This window comes from Oncorhynchus gorbuscha, unplaced genomic scaffold (assembly GCF_021184085.1).
Source record: "Oncorhynchus gorbuscha isolate QuinsamMale2020 ecotype Even-year unplaced genomic scaffold, OgorEven_v1.0 Un_scaffold_7013, whole genome shotgun sequence".
NCBI lineage: Eukaryota > Metazoa > Chordata > Actinopteri > Salmoniformes > Salmonidae > Oncorhynchus > Oncorhynchus gorbuscha.
In genome coordinates this window covers 2501-19004 of record NW_025745514.1, presented here as the reverse complement: position 1 = coordinate 19004, position 16504 = coordinate 2501, and the positions used below count along the sequence as shown (strand labels likewise).

General features: G+C 57.7%; 1 protein-coding gene across 1 annotated transcript in view; it reads right to left on the bottom strand.

Annotated features, from left to right (window-relative positions):
• Positions 1-15039: 15039 nt before the first annotated feature.
• The window catches only part of LOC124019140 (E3 ubiquitin-protein ligase UBR4-like), a gene marked incomplete at its 5' end in the record, with an annotated part of 2145 nt that continues 680 nt past the window's right edge, over positions 15040-16504 (bottom strand). Inside the window, 4 exons of the mRNA XM_046334520.1 lie at positions 15040-15160; positions 15306-15434; positions 15629-15711; positions 16283-16415. Coding sequence (XP_046190476.1) covers positions 15092-15160; positions 15306-15434; positions 15629-15711; positions 16283-16415 — 414 coding nt within the window. The remainder of the gene's footprint in view (positions 15161-15305; positions 15435-15628; positions 15712-16282; positions 16416-16504) is intronic.

Below are 16504 nucleotides of genomic sequence, written 5' to 3'. Positions count from 1 at the left end.
CTGACCTACTAACTGACTGGCTGGCTGGCTGACCTACTAACTGACTGGCTGGCTGGCTGACCTACTAACTGACTGGCTGGCTGGCTGACCTACTAACTGACTGGCTGGCTGGCTGACCTACTAACTGACTGACTGGCTGGCTGACCTACTAACTGACTGACTGGCTGGCTGACCTACTAACTGACTGACTGGCTGGCTGACCTACTAACTGACTGACTGGCTGGCTGACCTACTAACTGACTGACTGGCTGGCTGACCTACTAACTGACTGACTGGCTGGCTGACCTACTAACTGACTGACTGGCTGGCTGGCCTACTAACTGACTGACTGGCTGGCTGGCCTACTAACTGACTGGCTGGCTGGCCTACTAACTGACTGGCTGGCTGGCCTACTAACCGACTGGCTGGCTGGCCTACTAACTAACTGACTGGCCTACTAACTAACTGACTGGCTGGCTGGCCTACTAACTGACTGGCTGGCTGGCCTACTAACTGACTGGCTGGCTGGCCTACTAACTGACTGGCTGGCTGGCCTACTGACTGACTGGCTGGCTGGCCTACTAACTGACTGGCTGGCTGGCCTACTAACTGACTGGCTGGCTGGCTGGCCTACTAACTGACTGGCTGGCTGGCTGACCTACTAACTGACTGACTGGCTGGCTGGCCTACTAACTAACTGACTGGCCTACTAACTAACTGACTGGCTGGCCTACTAACTAACTGACTGGCCTACTAACTAACTGACTGGCTGGCTGGCCTACTAACTGACTGGCTGGCTGGCCTACTAACTGACTGGCTGGCTGGCCTACTGACTGACTGGCTGGCTGGCCTACTGACTGACTGGCTGGCTGGCCTACTAACTGACTGGCTGGCTGGCCTACTAACTGACTGGCTGGCTGGCTGGCCTACTAACTGACTGGCTGGCTGGCTGACCTACTAACTGACTGGCTGGCTGGCTGACCTACTAACTGACTGACTGGCTGGCTGACCTACTAACTGACTGACTGGCTGGCTGACCTACTAACTGACTGACTGGCTGGCTGACCTACTAACTGACTGACTGGCTGGCTGACCTACTAACTGACTGACTGGCTGGCTGACCTACTAACTGACTGACTGGCTGACCCACTAACTGACTGACTGGCTGGCTGGCCTACTAACTAACTGACTGGCCTACTAACTAACTGACTGGCTGGCCTACTAACTAACTGACTGGCTGGCTGGCCTACTAACTGACTGGCTGGCTGGCCTACTAACTGACTGGCTGGCTGGCCTACTAACTGACTGGCTGGCTGGCCTACTAACTGACTGGCTGGCTGGCTGACCTACTAACTGACTGGCTGGCTGGCTGACCTACTAACTGACTGGCTGGCTGGCTGACCTACTAACTGACTGGCTGGCTGGCTGACCTACTAACTGACTGGCTGGCTGGCTGACCTACTAACTGACTGGCTGGCTGGCTGACCTACTAACTGACTGGCTGGCTGGCTGACCTAACTGACTGGCTGGCTGGCTGACCTACTAACTGACTGGCTGGCTGGCTGACCTACTAACTGACTGGCTGGCTGGCTGACCTACTAACTGACTGGCTGGCTGGCTGACCTACTAACTGACTGGCTGGCTGGCTGACCTACTAACTGACTGGCTGGCTGGCTGACCTACTAACTGACTGGCTGGCTGGCTGACCTACTAACTGACTGGCTGGCTGGCTGACCTACTAACTGACTGGCTGGCTGGCTGACCTACTAACTGACTGGCTGGCTGGCTGACCTACTAACTGACTGGCTGGCTGGCTGACCTACTAACTGACTGGCTGGCTGGCTGACCTACTAACTGACTGGCTGGCTGGCTGACCTACTAACTGACTGACTGGCTGGCTGACCTACTAACTGACTGACTGGCTGGCTGACCTACTAACTGACTGACTGGCTGGCTGACCTACTAACTGACTGACTGGCTGGCTGACCTACTAACTGACTGACTGGCTGGCTGACCTACTGACTGACTGACTGGCTGGCTGACCTACTGACTGACTGACTGGCTGGCTGGCCTACTGACTGACTGACTGGCTGGCTGGCCTACTAACTGACTGACTGGCTGGCTGGCCTACTAACTGACTGACTGGCTGGCTGGCCTACTAACTGACTGACTGGCTGGCTGGCCTACTAACTGACTGACTGGCTGGCTGACCTACTAACTGACTGACTGGCTGGCTGGCCTACTAACTGACTGACTGGCTGGCTGGCCTACTAACTGACTGACTGGCTGGCTGACCTACTAACTGACTGACTGGCTGGCTGACCTACTGACTGACTGACTGGCTGGCTGACCTACTGACTGACTGACTGGCTGGCTGACCTACTGACTGACTGACTGGCTGGCTGGCCTACTGACTGACTGACTGGCTGGCTGGCCTACTGACTGACTGGCTGGCCTACTAACTGACTGGCTGGCTGGCTGGCCTACTAACTGACTGGCTGGCTGGCCTACTAACTGACTGGCTGGCTGGCCTACTAACTGACTGGCTGGCTGGCCTACTAACTGACTGGCTGGCTGGCCTACTAACTGACTGGCTGGCTGGCCTACTAACTGACTGGCTGGCTGGCCTACTAACTGACTGGCTGGCTGGCCTACTAACTGACTGGCTGGCTGGCCTACTAACTGACTGGCTGGCCGGCCTACTAACTGACTGGCTGGCCGGCCTACTAACTGACTGGCTGGCCGGCCTACTAACTGACTGGCTGGCCGGCCTACTAACTGACTGGCTGGCCGGCCTACTAACTGACTGGCTGGCCGGCCTACTAACTGACTGGCTGGCCGGCCTACTAACTGACTGGCTGGCCGACCTACTAACTGACTGGCTGGCCGGCCTACTAACTGACTGGCTGGCGGCCTACTAACTGACTGGCTGGCGGCCTACTAACTGACTGGCTGGCCGGCCTACTAACTGACTGGCTGGCCGGCCTACTAACTGACTGGCTGGCCGGCCTACTAACTGACTGGCTGGCTGGCCTACTAACTGACTGGCTGGCTGGCCTACTAACTGACTGGCTGGCTGGCCTACTAACTGACTGGCTGGCTGGCCTACTAACTGACTGGCTGGCTGGCCTACTAACTGACTGGCTGGCTGGCCTACTAACTGACTGGCTGGCTGGCCTACTAACTGACTGGCTGGCTGACCTACTAACTGACTGGCTGGCTGACCTACTAACTGACTGGCTGGCTGGCCTACTAACTGACTGGCTGGCTGGCCTACTAACTGACTGGCTGGCTGGACTACTAACTGACTGGCTGGCAGACCTACTAACTGACTGGCTGGCAGACCTACTAACTGACTGGCTGGCAGACCTACTAACTGACTGGCTGGCAGACCTACTAACTGACTGGCTGGCTGGCTGGCTCGCTGGCCTACTAACTGACTGGCTGGCTGGCCTACTAACTGACTGGCTGGCTGGCTGGCCTACTAACTGGCTGGCTGGCGGACCTACTAACTGGCTGGCTGGCTGACCTACTAACTGACTGGCTGGCTGGCTGGCTGACCTACTAACTGACTGGCTGGCTGGCTGGCTGACCTACTAACTGACTGACTGGCTGGCTGGCTGGCCTACTAACTGGCTGGCTGACCTAACTGACTGGCTGGCTGGCTGGCCTACTAACTGGCTGGCTGGCCTACTAACTGGCTGGCTGGCTGGCGGACCTACTAACTAACTGGCTGGCTGGCGGACCTACTAACTGACCGGCTGGCGGACCTACTAACTGGCCGGCTGGCTGACCTACTAACTGGCCGGCTGGCTGACCTACTAACTGGCCGGCTGGCTGACCTACTAACTGGCCGGCTGGCTGACCTACTAACTGGCCGGCTGGCTGACCTACTAACTGGCCGGCTGGCTGACCTACTAACTGGCCGGCTGGCTGACCTACTAACTGGCCGGCTGGCTGGCGGACCTACTAACTGACCGGCTGGCTGGCGGACCTACTAACTGACCGGCTGGCTGGCGGACCTACTAACTGACCGGCTGGCTGACCTACTAACTGGCCGGCTGGCTGACCTACTAACTGGCCGGCTGGCTGACCTACTAACTGACTGGCTGGCTGGCTGGCCTATTAACTGACTGGCTGGCTGGCCTACTAACTGACTGGCTGGCCTACTAACTGACTGGCTGGCTGGCTGGCTGGCTGACCTACTAAATGACTGGCTGGCTGGCTGACCTACTAAATGACTGGCTGGCTGGCCTACTAACTGGCTGGCTGGCTGGCCTACTAACTGGCTGGCTGGCCTACTAACTGGCTGGCTGGCTGGCCTACTAACTGGCTGGCTGGCTGGCCTACTAACTGGCTGGCTGGCCTACTAACTGGCTGGCTGGCCTACTAACTGGCTGGCTGGCCTACTAACTGGCTGGCCTACTAACTGGCTGGCCTACTAACTGACTGACTGGCTGGCCTACTAACTGACTGACTGGCTGGCCTACTAACTGACTGACTGGCTGGCCTACTAACTGACTGACTGGCTGGCCTACTAACTGACTGACTGGCTGGCCTACTAACTGACTGGCTGGCTGGCCTACTAACTGACTGGCTGGCCTACTAACTGACTGGCTGGCTGGCTGGCTGACCTACTAAATGACTGGCTGGCTGGCTGGCTGGCTGACCTACTAAATGACTGGCTGGCTGGCCTACTAACTGGCTGGCTGGCTGGCCTACTAACTGACTGGCTGGCTGGCCTACTAACTGGCTGGCTGGCTGGCCTACTAACTGGCTGGCTGGCCTACTAACTGGCTGGCTGGCCTACTAACTGGCTGGCTGGCTGGCCTACTAACTGGCTGGCTGGCTGGCCTACTAACTGGCTGGCCTACTAACTAACTGGCTGGCCTACTAACTAACTGGCTGGCCTACTAACTGACTGACTGGCTGGCCTACTAACTGACTGACTGGCTGGCCTACTAACTGACTGGCTGGCTGGCCTACTAACTGACTGGCTGGCTGGCCTACTAACTGACTGGCTGGCTGGCCTACTAACTGACTGGCTGGCTGGCCTACTAACTGACTGGCTGGCTGGCCTACTAACTGACTGGCTGGCTGGCCTACTAACTGACTGGCTGGCTGGCCTACTAACTGACTGGCTGGCTGGCCTACTAACTGACTGGCTGGCTGGCCTACTAACTGACTGGCTGGCTGGCCTACTAACTGACTGGCTGGCTGGCCTACTGCTGACTGGCTGGCTGGCCTACTAACTGACTGGCTGGCTGGCCTACTAACTGACTGGCTGGCTGGCCTACTAACTGACTGGCTGGCTGGCCTACTAACTGACTGGCTGGCTGGCCTACTAACTGACTGGCTGGCTGGCCTACTAACTGACTGGCTGGCTGGCCTACTAACTGACTGGCTGGCTGGCCTACTAACTGACTGGCTGGCTGGCCTACTAACTGACTGGCTGGCTGGCCTACTAACTGACTGGCTGGCTGGCCTACTAACTGACTGGCTGGCTGGCTACTAACTGACTGGCTGGCTGGCCTACTAACTGACTGGCTGGCTGGCCTACTAACTGACTGGCTGGCTGGCCTACTAACTGACTGGCTGGCTGACCTACTAACTGACTGGCTGGCTGACCTACTAACTGACTGGCTGGCTGACCTACTAACTGACTGGCTGGTTGGCCTACTAACTGACTGGCTGGCTGGACTACTAACTGACTGGCTGGCTGGACTACTAACTGACTGGCTGGCTGGACTACTAACTGACTGGCTGGCAGACCTACTAACTGACTGGCTGGCAGACCTACTAACTGACTGGCTGGCAGACCTACTAACTGACTGGCTGGCAGACCTACTAACTGACTGGCTGGCTGGCTGGCCTACTAACTGACTGGCTGGCTGGCCTACTAACTGACTGGCTGGCTGGCTGGCCTACTAACTGGCTGGCTGGCGGACCTACTAACTGGCTGGCTGGCTGACCTACTAACTGACTGGCTGGCTGGCTGGCTGGCTGACCTACTAACTGACTGACTGGCTGGCTGGCTGGCCTACTAACTGGCTGGCTGACCTAACTGACTGGCTGGCTGGCCTACTAACTGGCTGGCTGGCCTACTAACTGGCTGGCTGGCCTACTAACTGGCTGGCTGGCTGGCGGACCTACTAACTAACTGGCCGGCTGGCGGACCTACTAAATGACCGACTGGCTGACCTACTAACTGGCCGGCTGGCTGACCTACTAACTGGCCGGCTGGCTGACCTACTAACTGGCCGGCTGGCTGACCTACTAACTGGCCGGCTGGCTGACCTACTAACTGGCCGGCTGGCTGACCTACTAACTGGCCGGCTGGCTGACCTACTAACTGGCCGGCTGGCTGACCTACTAACTGACTGGCTGGCTGGCCTATTAACTGACTGGCTGGCTGGCCTACTAACTGACTGGCTGGCCTACTAACTGACTGGTTGGCTGGCTGGCCTACTAACTGGCTGGCTGGCGGACCTACTAACTGGCTGGCTGGCTGACCTACTAACTGACTGGCTGGCTGGCTGGCTGGCTGACCTACTAACTGACTGACTGGCTGGCTGGCTGGCCTACTAACTGGCTGGCTGACCTAACTGACTGGCTGGCTGGCCTACTAACTGGCTGGCTGGCCTACTAACTGGCTGGCTGGCGGACCTACTAACTAACTGGCTGGCTGGCGGACCTACTAAATGACCGGCTGGCTGACCTACTAACTGGCCGGCTGGCTGACCTACTAACTGGCCGGCTGGCTGACCTACTAACTGGCCGGCTGGCTGACCTACTAACTGGCCGGCTGGCTGACCTACTAACTGGCCGGCTGGCTGACCTACTAACTGACTGGCTCGCTGGCTGGCCTATTAACTGACTGGCTGGCTGGCCTACTAACTGACTGGCTGGCCTACTAACTGACTGGTTGGCTGGCTGGCTGGCTGGCTGGCTGACCTACTAAATGACTGGCTGGCTGGCTGGCTGACCTACTAAATGACTGGCTGGCTGGCCTACTAACTGACTGGCAGGCTGGCCTACTAACTGGCTGGCTGGCTGGCCTACTAACTGGCTGGCTGACCTACTGACTGGCTGGCTGGCTGGCCTACTAACTGGCTGGCTGGCTGGCCTACTAACTGGCTGGCTGACCTACTGACTGGCTGGCTGGCTGGCCTACTAACTGGCTGGCTGGCTGGCCTACTAACTGGCTGGCTGGCCTACTAACTGGCTGGCTGGCCTACTAACTGGCTGGCTGGCCTACTAACTGGCTGGCTGGCCTACTAACTGGCTGGCTGGCCTACTAACTGACTGGCTGGCCTACTAACTGACTGGCTGGCTGGCCTACTAACTGACTGGCTGGCTGGCCTACTAACTGACTGGCTGGCTGGCCTACTAACTGACTGGCTGGCTGGCCTACTAACTGACTGGTTGGCTGGCTGGCTGGCTGGCTGACCTACTAAATGACTGGCTGGCTGGCTGGCTGACCTACTAAATGACTGGCTGGCTGACCTACTAAATGACTGGCTGGCTGGCCTACTAACTGACTGGCTGGCCTACTAACTGACTGGCTGGCTGGCCTACTAACTGACTGGCTGGCTGGCCTACTAACTGACTGGCTGGCTGGCCTACTAACTGACTGGCTGGCCTACTAACTGACTGCCTGGCCTACTAACTGACTGGTTGGCTGGCTGGCTGACCTACTAAATGACTGGCTGGCTGGCTGGCTGACCTACTAAATGACTGGCTGGCTGACCTACTAAATGACTGGCTGGCTGGCCTACTAACTGACTGGCTGGCTGGCCTACTAACTGACTGGCTGGCTGGCCTACTAACTGACTGGCTGGCTGGCCTACTAACTGACTGGCTGGCTGGCCTACTAACTGACTGGCTGGCTGGCCTACTAACTGACTGGCTGGCTGGCCTACTAACTGACTGGCTGGCTGGCCTACTAACTGACTGGCTGGCTGGCCTACTAACTGACTGGCTGGCTGGCCTACTAACTGACTGGCTGGCTGGCCTACTAACTGACTGGCTGGCTGGCCTACTAACTGACTGGCTGGCTGGCCTACTAACTGACTGGCTGGCTGGCCTACTAACTGACTGGCTGGCTGGCCTACTAACTGACTGGCTGGCTGGCCTACTAACTGACTGGCTGGCTGGCCTACTAACTGACTGGCTGGCTGGCCTACTAACTGACTGGCTGGCTGGCCTACTAACTGACTGGCTGGCTGGCCTACTAACTGACTGGCTGGCTGGCCTACTAACTGACTGGCTGGCTGGCCTACTAACTGACTGGCTGGCTGGCCTACTAACTGACTGGCTGGCTGGCCTACTAACTGACTGGCTGGCTGGCCTACTAACTGACTGGCTGGCTGGCCTACTAACTGACTGGCTGGCTGGCCTACTAACTGACTGGCTGGCTGGCCTACTAACTGACTGGCTGGCTGACCTACTAACTGACTGGCTGGCTGACCTACTAACTGACTGGCTGGCTGGACTACTAACTGACTGGCTGGCTGGACTACTAACTGACTGGCTGGCTGGACTACTAACTGACTGGCTGGCTGGCCTACTGACTGGCTGGCTGGCGGACCTACTAACTGGCTGGCTGGCTGACCTACTAACTGACTGGCTGGCTGGCTGGCTGGCTGACCTACTAACTGACTGACTGGCTGGCTGGCCTACTAACTGGCTGGCTGACCTAACTGACTGGCTGGCTGGCTGGCCTACTAACTGGCTGGCTGGCTGACTAACTGGCTGGCTGGCCTACTAACTGGCTGGCTGGCTGGCGGACCTACTAACTAACTGGCTGGCTGGCGGACCTACTAAATGGCCGGCTGGCGGACCTACTAAATGACCGGCTGGCTGACCTACTAACTGGCCGGCTGGCTGACCTACTAACTGGCCGGCTGGCTGACCTACTAACTGGCCGGCTGGCTGACCTACTAACTGACTGGCTGGCTGGCCTATTAACTGACTGGCTGGCTGGCCTACTAACTGACTGGCTGGCCTACTAACTGACTGGTTGGCTGGCTGGCTGACCTACTAAATGACTGGCTGGCTGGCTGGCTGGCTGGCTGACCTACTAAATGACTGACTGGCTGGCTGGCTGGCCTACTAACTGGCTGGCTGGCTGGCCTACTAACTGGCTGGCTGACCTACTGACTGGCTGGCTGGCTGGCCTACTAACTGGCTGGCTGGCTGGCCTACTAACTGGCTGGCTGGCTGGCCTACTAACTGGCTGGCTGGCTGGCCTACTAACTGGCTGGCTGGCCTACTAACTGGCTGGCTGGCCTACTAACTGGCTGGCTGGCCTACTAACTGGCTGGCTGGCTGGCCTACTAACTGGCTGGCTGGCTGGCCTACTAACTGGCTGGCTGGCTGGCCTACTAACTGGCTGGCTGGCTGGCCTACTAACTGGCTGGCTGGCTGGCCTACTAACTGGCTGGCTGGCTGGCCTACTAACTGGCTGGCTGGCCTACTAACTGGCTGGCTGGCCTACTAACTGGCTGGCTGGCCTACTAACTGACTGGTTGGCTGGCTGGCTGGCTGGCTGACCTACTAAATGACTGGCTGGCTGGCTGGCTGACCTACTAAATGACTGGCTGGCTGGCCTACTAACTGACTGGCTGGCTGGCCTACTAACTGGCTGGCTGGCTGGCCTACTAACTGGCTGGCTGACCTACTGACTGGCTGGCTGGCTGGCCTACTAACTGGCTGGCTGGCTGGCCTACTAACTGGCTGGCTGACCTACTGACTGGCTGGCTGGCTGGCCTACTAACTGGCTGGCTGGCCTACTAACTGGCTGGCTGGCCTACTAACTGGCTGGCTGGCCTACTAACTGGCTGGCTGGCTGGCCTACTAACTGGCTGGCTGGCTGGCCTACTAACTGGCTGGCTGGCTGGCCTACTAACTGGCTGGCTGGCTGGCCTACTAACTGGCTGGCTGGCTGGCCTACTAACTGGCTGGCTGGCTGGCCTACTAACTGGCTGGCTGGCTGGCCTACTAACTGGCTGGCTGGCTGGCCTACTAACTGGCTGGCTGGCTGGCCTACTAACTGGCTGGCTGGCCTACTAACTGGCTGGCTGGCCTACTAACTGGCTGGCTGGCCTACTAACTGACTGGCTGGCTGGCCTACTAACTGACTGGCTGGCCTACTAACTGACTGGTTGGCTGGCTGGCTGGCTGGCTGACCTACTAAATGACTGGCTGGCTGGCTGGCTGACCTACTAAATGACTGGCTGGCTGGCCTACTAACTGACTGGCTGGCTGGCCTACTAACTGGCTGGCTGGCTGGCCTACTAACTGGCTGGCTGACCTACTGACTGGCTGGCTGGCTGACCTACTGACTGGCTGGCTGGCTGACCTACTGACTGGCTGGCTGGCTGGCCTACTAACTGGCTGGCTGGCTGGCCTACTAACTGGCTGGCTGGCCTACTAACTGGCTGGCTGGCCTACTAACTGGCTGGCTGGCCTACTAACTGGCTGGCTGGCCTACTAACTGGCTGGCTGGCCTACTAACTGGCTGGCTGGCCTACTAACTGGCTGGCTGGCTGGCCTACTAACTGGCTGGCTGGCTGACCTACTAACTGGCTGGCTGGCTGACCTACTAACTGGCTGGCTGGCGGACCTACTAACTGGCTGGCTGGCGGACCTACTAACTGGCTGGCTAGCCTATTAACTGGCTGGCTGGCCTACTAACTGGCTGGCTGGCTGACCTACTAACTGACTGGCTGGCTGGCTGGCTGGCCTACTAACTGACTGGCTGGCTGGCCGGCCTACTAACTGACTGGCTGGCTGGCCTACTAACTGACTGGCTGTCTGGCTGGCCTACTAACTGGCTGGCGGACCTACTAACTGACTGGCTGGCTGGCTGACCTACTAAATGACTGGCTGGCTGGCTGGCTGACCTACTAACTCGCTGGCTGGCCTACTAACTGGCTGGCTAGCCTACTAACTGGCTGGCTAGCCTACTAACTGGCTGGCTGGCTGACCTACTAACTGACTGGCTGGCTGGCTGGCCTACTAACTGACTGGCTGGCCTACTAACTGACTGGCTGTCTGGCTGGCCTACTAACTGGCTGGCGGACCTACTAACTGACTGGCTGGCTGGCTGACCTACTAAATGACTGGCTGGCTGGCTGGCTGACCTACTAAATGACTGGCTGGCTGGCCTACTAACTGACCGGCTGGCTGGCGGACCTACTAATTGACCGGCTGGCTGGCGGACCTACTAACTGACCGGCTGGCTGGCGGACCTACTAACTGACCGGCTGGCTGGCGGACCTACTAACTGACCGGCTGGCTGGCGGACCTACTAACTGACCGGCTGGCTGGCTGGCCTACTAACTGGCTGGCTGACCTAACTGACTGGCTGGCTGGCTGGCCTACTAACTGGCTGGCTGGCCGACTAACTGGCTGGCTGGCGGACCTACTAACTAACTGGCTGGCTGGCGGACCTACTAACTAACTGGCTGGCTGGCGGACCTACTAAATGACCGGCTGGCTGACCTACTAACTGGCCGGCTGGCTGACCTACTAACTGGCCGGCTGGCTGACCTACTAACTGGCCGGCTGGCTGACCTACTAACTGGCCGGCTGGCTGACCTACTAACTGGCCGGCTGGCTGACCTACTAACTGGCCGGCTGGCTGACCTACTAACTGACTGGCTGGCTGGCCTATTAACTGACTGGCTGGCTGGCCTACCAACTGACTGGCTGGCCTACTAACTGACTGGTTGGCTGGCTGGCTGGCTGGCTGGCTGACCTACTAAATGACTGGCTGGCTGGCTGGCTGACCTACTAAATGACTGGCTGGCTGGCCTACTAACTGACTGGCTGGCTGGTCTACTAACTGGCTGGCTGGCTGGCCTACTAACTGGCTGGCTGACCTACTGACTGGCTGGCTGGCTGGCCTACTAACTGGCTGGCTGGCTTACTAACTGGCTGGCTGACCTACTGACTGGCTGGCTGGCTGGCCTACTAACTGGCTGGCTGGCCTACTAACTGGCTGGCTGGCCTACTAACTGGCTGGCTGGCCTACTAACTGGCTGGCTGGCTTACTAACTGGCTGGCTGGCTGGCCTACTAACTGGCTGGCTGGCTGGCCTACTAACTGGCTGGCTGGCTGGCCTACTAACTGGCTGGCTGGCCTACTAACTGGCTGGCTGGCCTACTAACTGGCTGGCTGGCCTACTAACTGGCTGGCTGGCCTACTAACTGGCTGGCTGGCCTACTAACTGACTGGTTGGCTGGCTGGCTGGCTGACCTACTAAATGACTGGCTGGCTGGCTGGCTGGCCTACTAACTGGCTGGCTGGCTGGCCTACTAACTGGCTGGCTGACCTACTGACTGGCTGGCTGGCTGGCCTACTAACTGGCTGGCTGGCCTACTAACTGGCTGGCTGGCCTACTAACTGGCTGGCTGGCCTACTAACTGGCTGGCTGGCTGGCCTACTAACTGGCTGGCTGGCTGGCCTACTAACTGGCTGGCTGGCTGGCCTACTAACTGGCTGGCTGGCTGGCCTACTAACTGGCTGGCTGGCCTACTAACTGGCTGGCTGGCCTACTAACTGGCTGGCTGGCCTACTAACTGGCTGGCTGGCCTACTAACTGGCTGGCTGGCCTACTAACTGGCTGGCTGGCCTACTAACTGACTGGTTGGCTGGCTGGCTGGCTGGCTGGCTGACCTACTAAATGACTGGCTGGCTGGCTGGCTGACCTACTAAATGACTGGCTGGCTGGCCTACTAACTGACTGGCTGGCTGGCCTACTAACTGGCTGGCTGGCTGGCCTACTAACTGGCTGGCTGACCTACTGACTGGCTGGCTGGCTGGCCTACTAACTGGCTGGCTGGCTGGCCTACTAACTGGCTGGCTGACCTACTGACTGGCTGGCTGGCCTACTAACTGGCTGGCTGGCTGGCCTACTAACTGGCTGGCTGGCTGGCCTACTAACTGGCTGGCTGGCTGGCCTACTAACTGGCTGGCTGGCTGGCCTACTAACTGGCTGGCTGGCTGGCCTACTAACTGGCTGGCTGGCTGGCCTACTAACTGGCTGGCTGGCTGGCCTACTATCACTGGCTGGCTGGCCTACTAACTGGCTGGCTGGCCTACTAACTGACTGGCTGGCTGGCCTACTAACTGACTGGCTGGCTGGCCTACTAACTGACTGGCTGGCCTACTAACTGACTGGTTGGCTGGCTGGCTGGCTGGCTGACCTACTAAATGACTGGCTGGCTGGCTGACCTACTAAATGACTGGCTGGCTGGGGTACTAACTGACTGGCTGGCTGGCCTACTAACTGGCTGGCTGGCTGGCCTACTAAATCAGCTGGCTGACCTACTGACTGCATGGCTGGCTGGCCTACTAACTGGCTGGCTGGGCTGGCCTACCAACTGGCTGGCTGACCTACTGACTGGCTGGCTGGCTGGCCTACTAACTGGCTGGCTGGCTGGCCTACTAACTGGCTGGCTGGCTGGCCTACTAACTGGCTGGCTGGCCTACTAACTGGCTGGCTGGCCTACTAACTGGCTGGCTGGCCTACTAAATGGCTGGCTGGCCTACTAACTGGCTGGCTGGCCTACTAACTGGCTGGCTGGCCTACTAACTGGCTGGCTGGCCTACTAACTGGCTGGCTGGCTGACCTACTAACTGACTGGCTGGCTGGCTGGCTACTAACTGACTGGTTGGTTTACTAACTGGCTGGGCGGGCCTACTAACTGGCTGGCTGGCGGACCTTACTAACTGGCTGGTGGGCGGCCTATTAACCGCTGGCTGGCCTACTAACTGGCTGGCTGGCTGACCTACTAACTGGCTGGCTGGCTGGCTGGCTGACCTACTAACTGACTGGCTGGCTGGCTGGCTGGCTGGCTGGCCTACTAACTGACTGGCTGGCTGGCCTACTAACTGACTGGCTGTCTGGCTGGCCTACTAACTGGCTGGCTGACCTACTAAATGACTGGCTGGCTGGCTGGCTACTAAAAATGACTGGCTGGCTGGCTGGCTGACTCTGGCTGGCTAGCCTACTAACTGGCTGGCTAGCCTACTAACTGGCTGGCTAGCCTACTAACTGGCTGGCTAGCCTACTAACTGGCTGGCTGGCTGACCTACTAACTGACTGGCTGGCTGGCTGGCTGGCTGGCCTACTAACTGACTGGCTGGCTGGCCTACTAACTGACTGGCTGGCTGGGCTCACAACTGACTGGCTGGCTGGCTGGCCTACGCAACTGGCTGGCTGGTCATGAACTGAAGTGGGCTGACCTACTAAATGACTGGCTGGCTGACCTACTAAATGACTGGCTGGCTGGCCTACTAACTGACCGGCTGGCTGGCGGGCCTACTAACTGACCGGCTGGCTGGCGGACCTACTAACTGACCGGCTGGCTGGCGGACCTACTAACTGACCGGCTGGCTGGCGGGCCTACTAACTGACCGGCTGGCTGGCGGGCCTACTAACTGACCGGCTGGCTGGCGGACCTACTAACTGACTGGCTGTCTGGCTGGCCTACTAACTGGCTGGCGGACCTACAACTGACTTGCTGGCTGGCCTAATAACTGCTGGCTGACCCTACTAAATGACTGGCTGGCTGGCTGGCTGACCTACTAAATGACTGGCTGGCTGGGCCTTGACCTACTAAATGGCTGGCTGGCGGCCTACTAACTGACCGGCTGGCTGGCGGGCTTACTAACTGACCGGCTGGCTGGCGGACCTACTAACTGACCGGCTGGCTGGCGGACCTACTAACTGACCGGCTGGCTGGCGGACCTACTAACTGACCGGCTGGCTGGCGGACCTACTAACTGACCGGCTGGCTGGCGGACCTACTAACTGACCGGCTGGCGGACCTACTAACTGGCTGGCTGGCCTACTAACTGGCTGGCTGGCTGACCTACTAACTGGCTGGCTGGCTGACCTACTAACTGACCGGCTGGCGGACCTACTAACTGGCTGGCTGGCCTACTAACTGGCTGGCTGGCTGGACCAATAACGGAGGGGCAACATACCTCTGATCCAGTTGACATATGTGGGGACTGAGTCGAGGACCAGCGCAGGGTGTGGAGGATGTCACTCTCGCTGGGTTCTCCTTGGCCATCCTTCAGCTGCTCCATGTATGCCTTAGAGGGGGTAGGGACTCCCCAGGATCCTCCACAGCACCAGGAAGTAGTACTGCAGGGAGCATGCCTCCTGAGAACGCAAGAGATATACTGGTGTTAGTTCCAGGATTATCGTGTGTGTGTTTTGTGAACTATACTATAAGTATAACTATAATTGTGAGGACATTAGTTCCTCTTCAGTTGAGTGTCTGTGTGTGTGTGTGTTGGTTACTCACCATAGGTGTGATGGGCTTGTTCTCCTGTCTCCTGGCTGTATCAAACTGAGAGCCGGCAGAGAGCAGGGAGACCAGACAGGCGTAAAGCTCATTATACTTCACCACTCCGTTGAACAGCTTCTGGAACACCTGGACAAAATACAAAAAACACACTACTATACTCATCTCCTTCAGGTATAATGCTTCGTGACTTTATTATGAGCCTTTTATAATGTCCTATTAAAAAAAAAAAAAAAAAAGGTTTGTAATGGGTTATGTCTCTCCATATAGATTGTTTTTAAAATCCTGGATTAATAAATTCACAGTTTGATGTGTCGTTTCACCTTGCTGTCGAGTCGGCTTCGGTCGTCCTCTGACGCTTCGGGTGACAGGACGCAGTAGAATTTGGGTTGCACTACTGTGGAATCTAACAGAGGAGAGAACGTTAAAAACCGGCGTTATAACCCAATCAGCTACGTTAAAAACCGCGTTATAACCCAATCAGCTACGTTAAAAACCGCCGTTATAACCCAATCAGCTACGTTAAAAACCGCCGTTATAACCCAATCAGCTACGTTAAAAACCGCCGTTATAACCCAATCAGCTACGTTAAAAACCGCCGTTATAACCCAATCAGCTACGTTAAAAACCGCCGTTATAACCCAATCAGCTACGTTAAAACCGCTGCTATAACCCAATCAGCTACGTTAAACCGCCTCGTTATAACCCAATCAGCTACGTTAAGACACTAACAGACGGTAGGCAATCAAGGTTAGTTATGAAAACGTAGGACACTGAAGAGGCCTTTCTACTGACTCTGAAAAACACCAAAAGGAAGACGGATTGTCCAATCTATCGTTGCCATGGTAGCTCGGCCAATCTTATCGTCGTCATGATAACTCAGTCAATCTATCGCGATATGGATGTTTGTCCATTACCGCCCAGATCTACAGATGAGGTTATTCCCCCAGAACAGAAAGGCTTTGACTTACTCCTACCTGCCGAGCAGTGCTTAGACCAGTTCTCCTCCACCTCTTTAAAGCCGCAGTAGAGCGGCAGGGCGCTGCGTTTGGATCCGTCCTGGACTGAACCCTGGCCTGACCACGGAGGGGTCAGCAGATTGTACTGGACCTGCAATAGAGAGAGGGGATCCAGTCAGTCACTGTGTTAGGAGGGCTACCTCTTCTGACCAACGTCCTACTGTAAAAAAAAAATAGAAA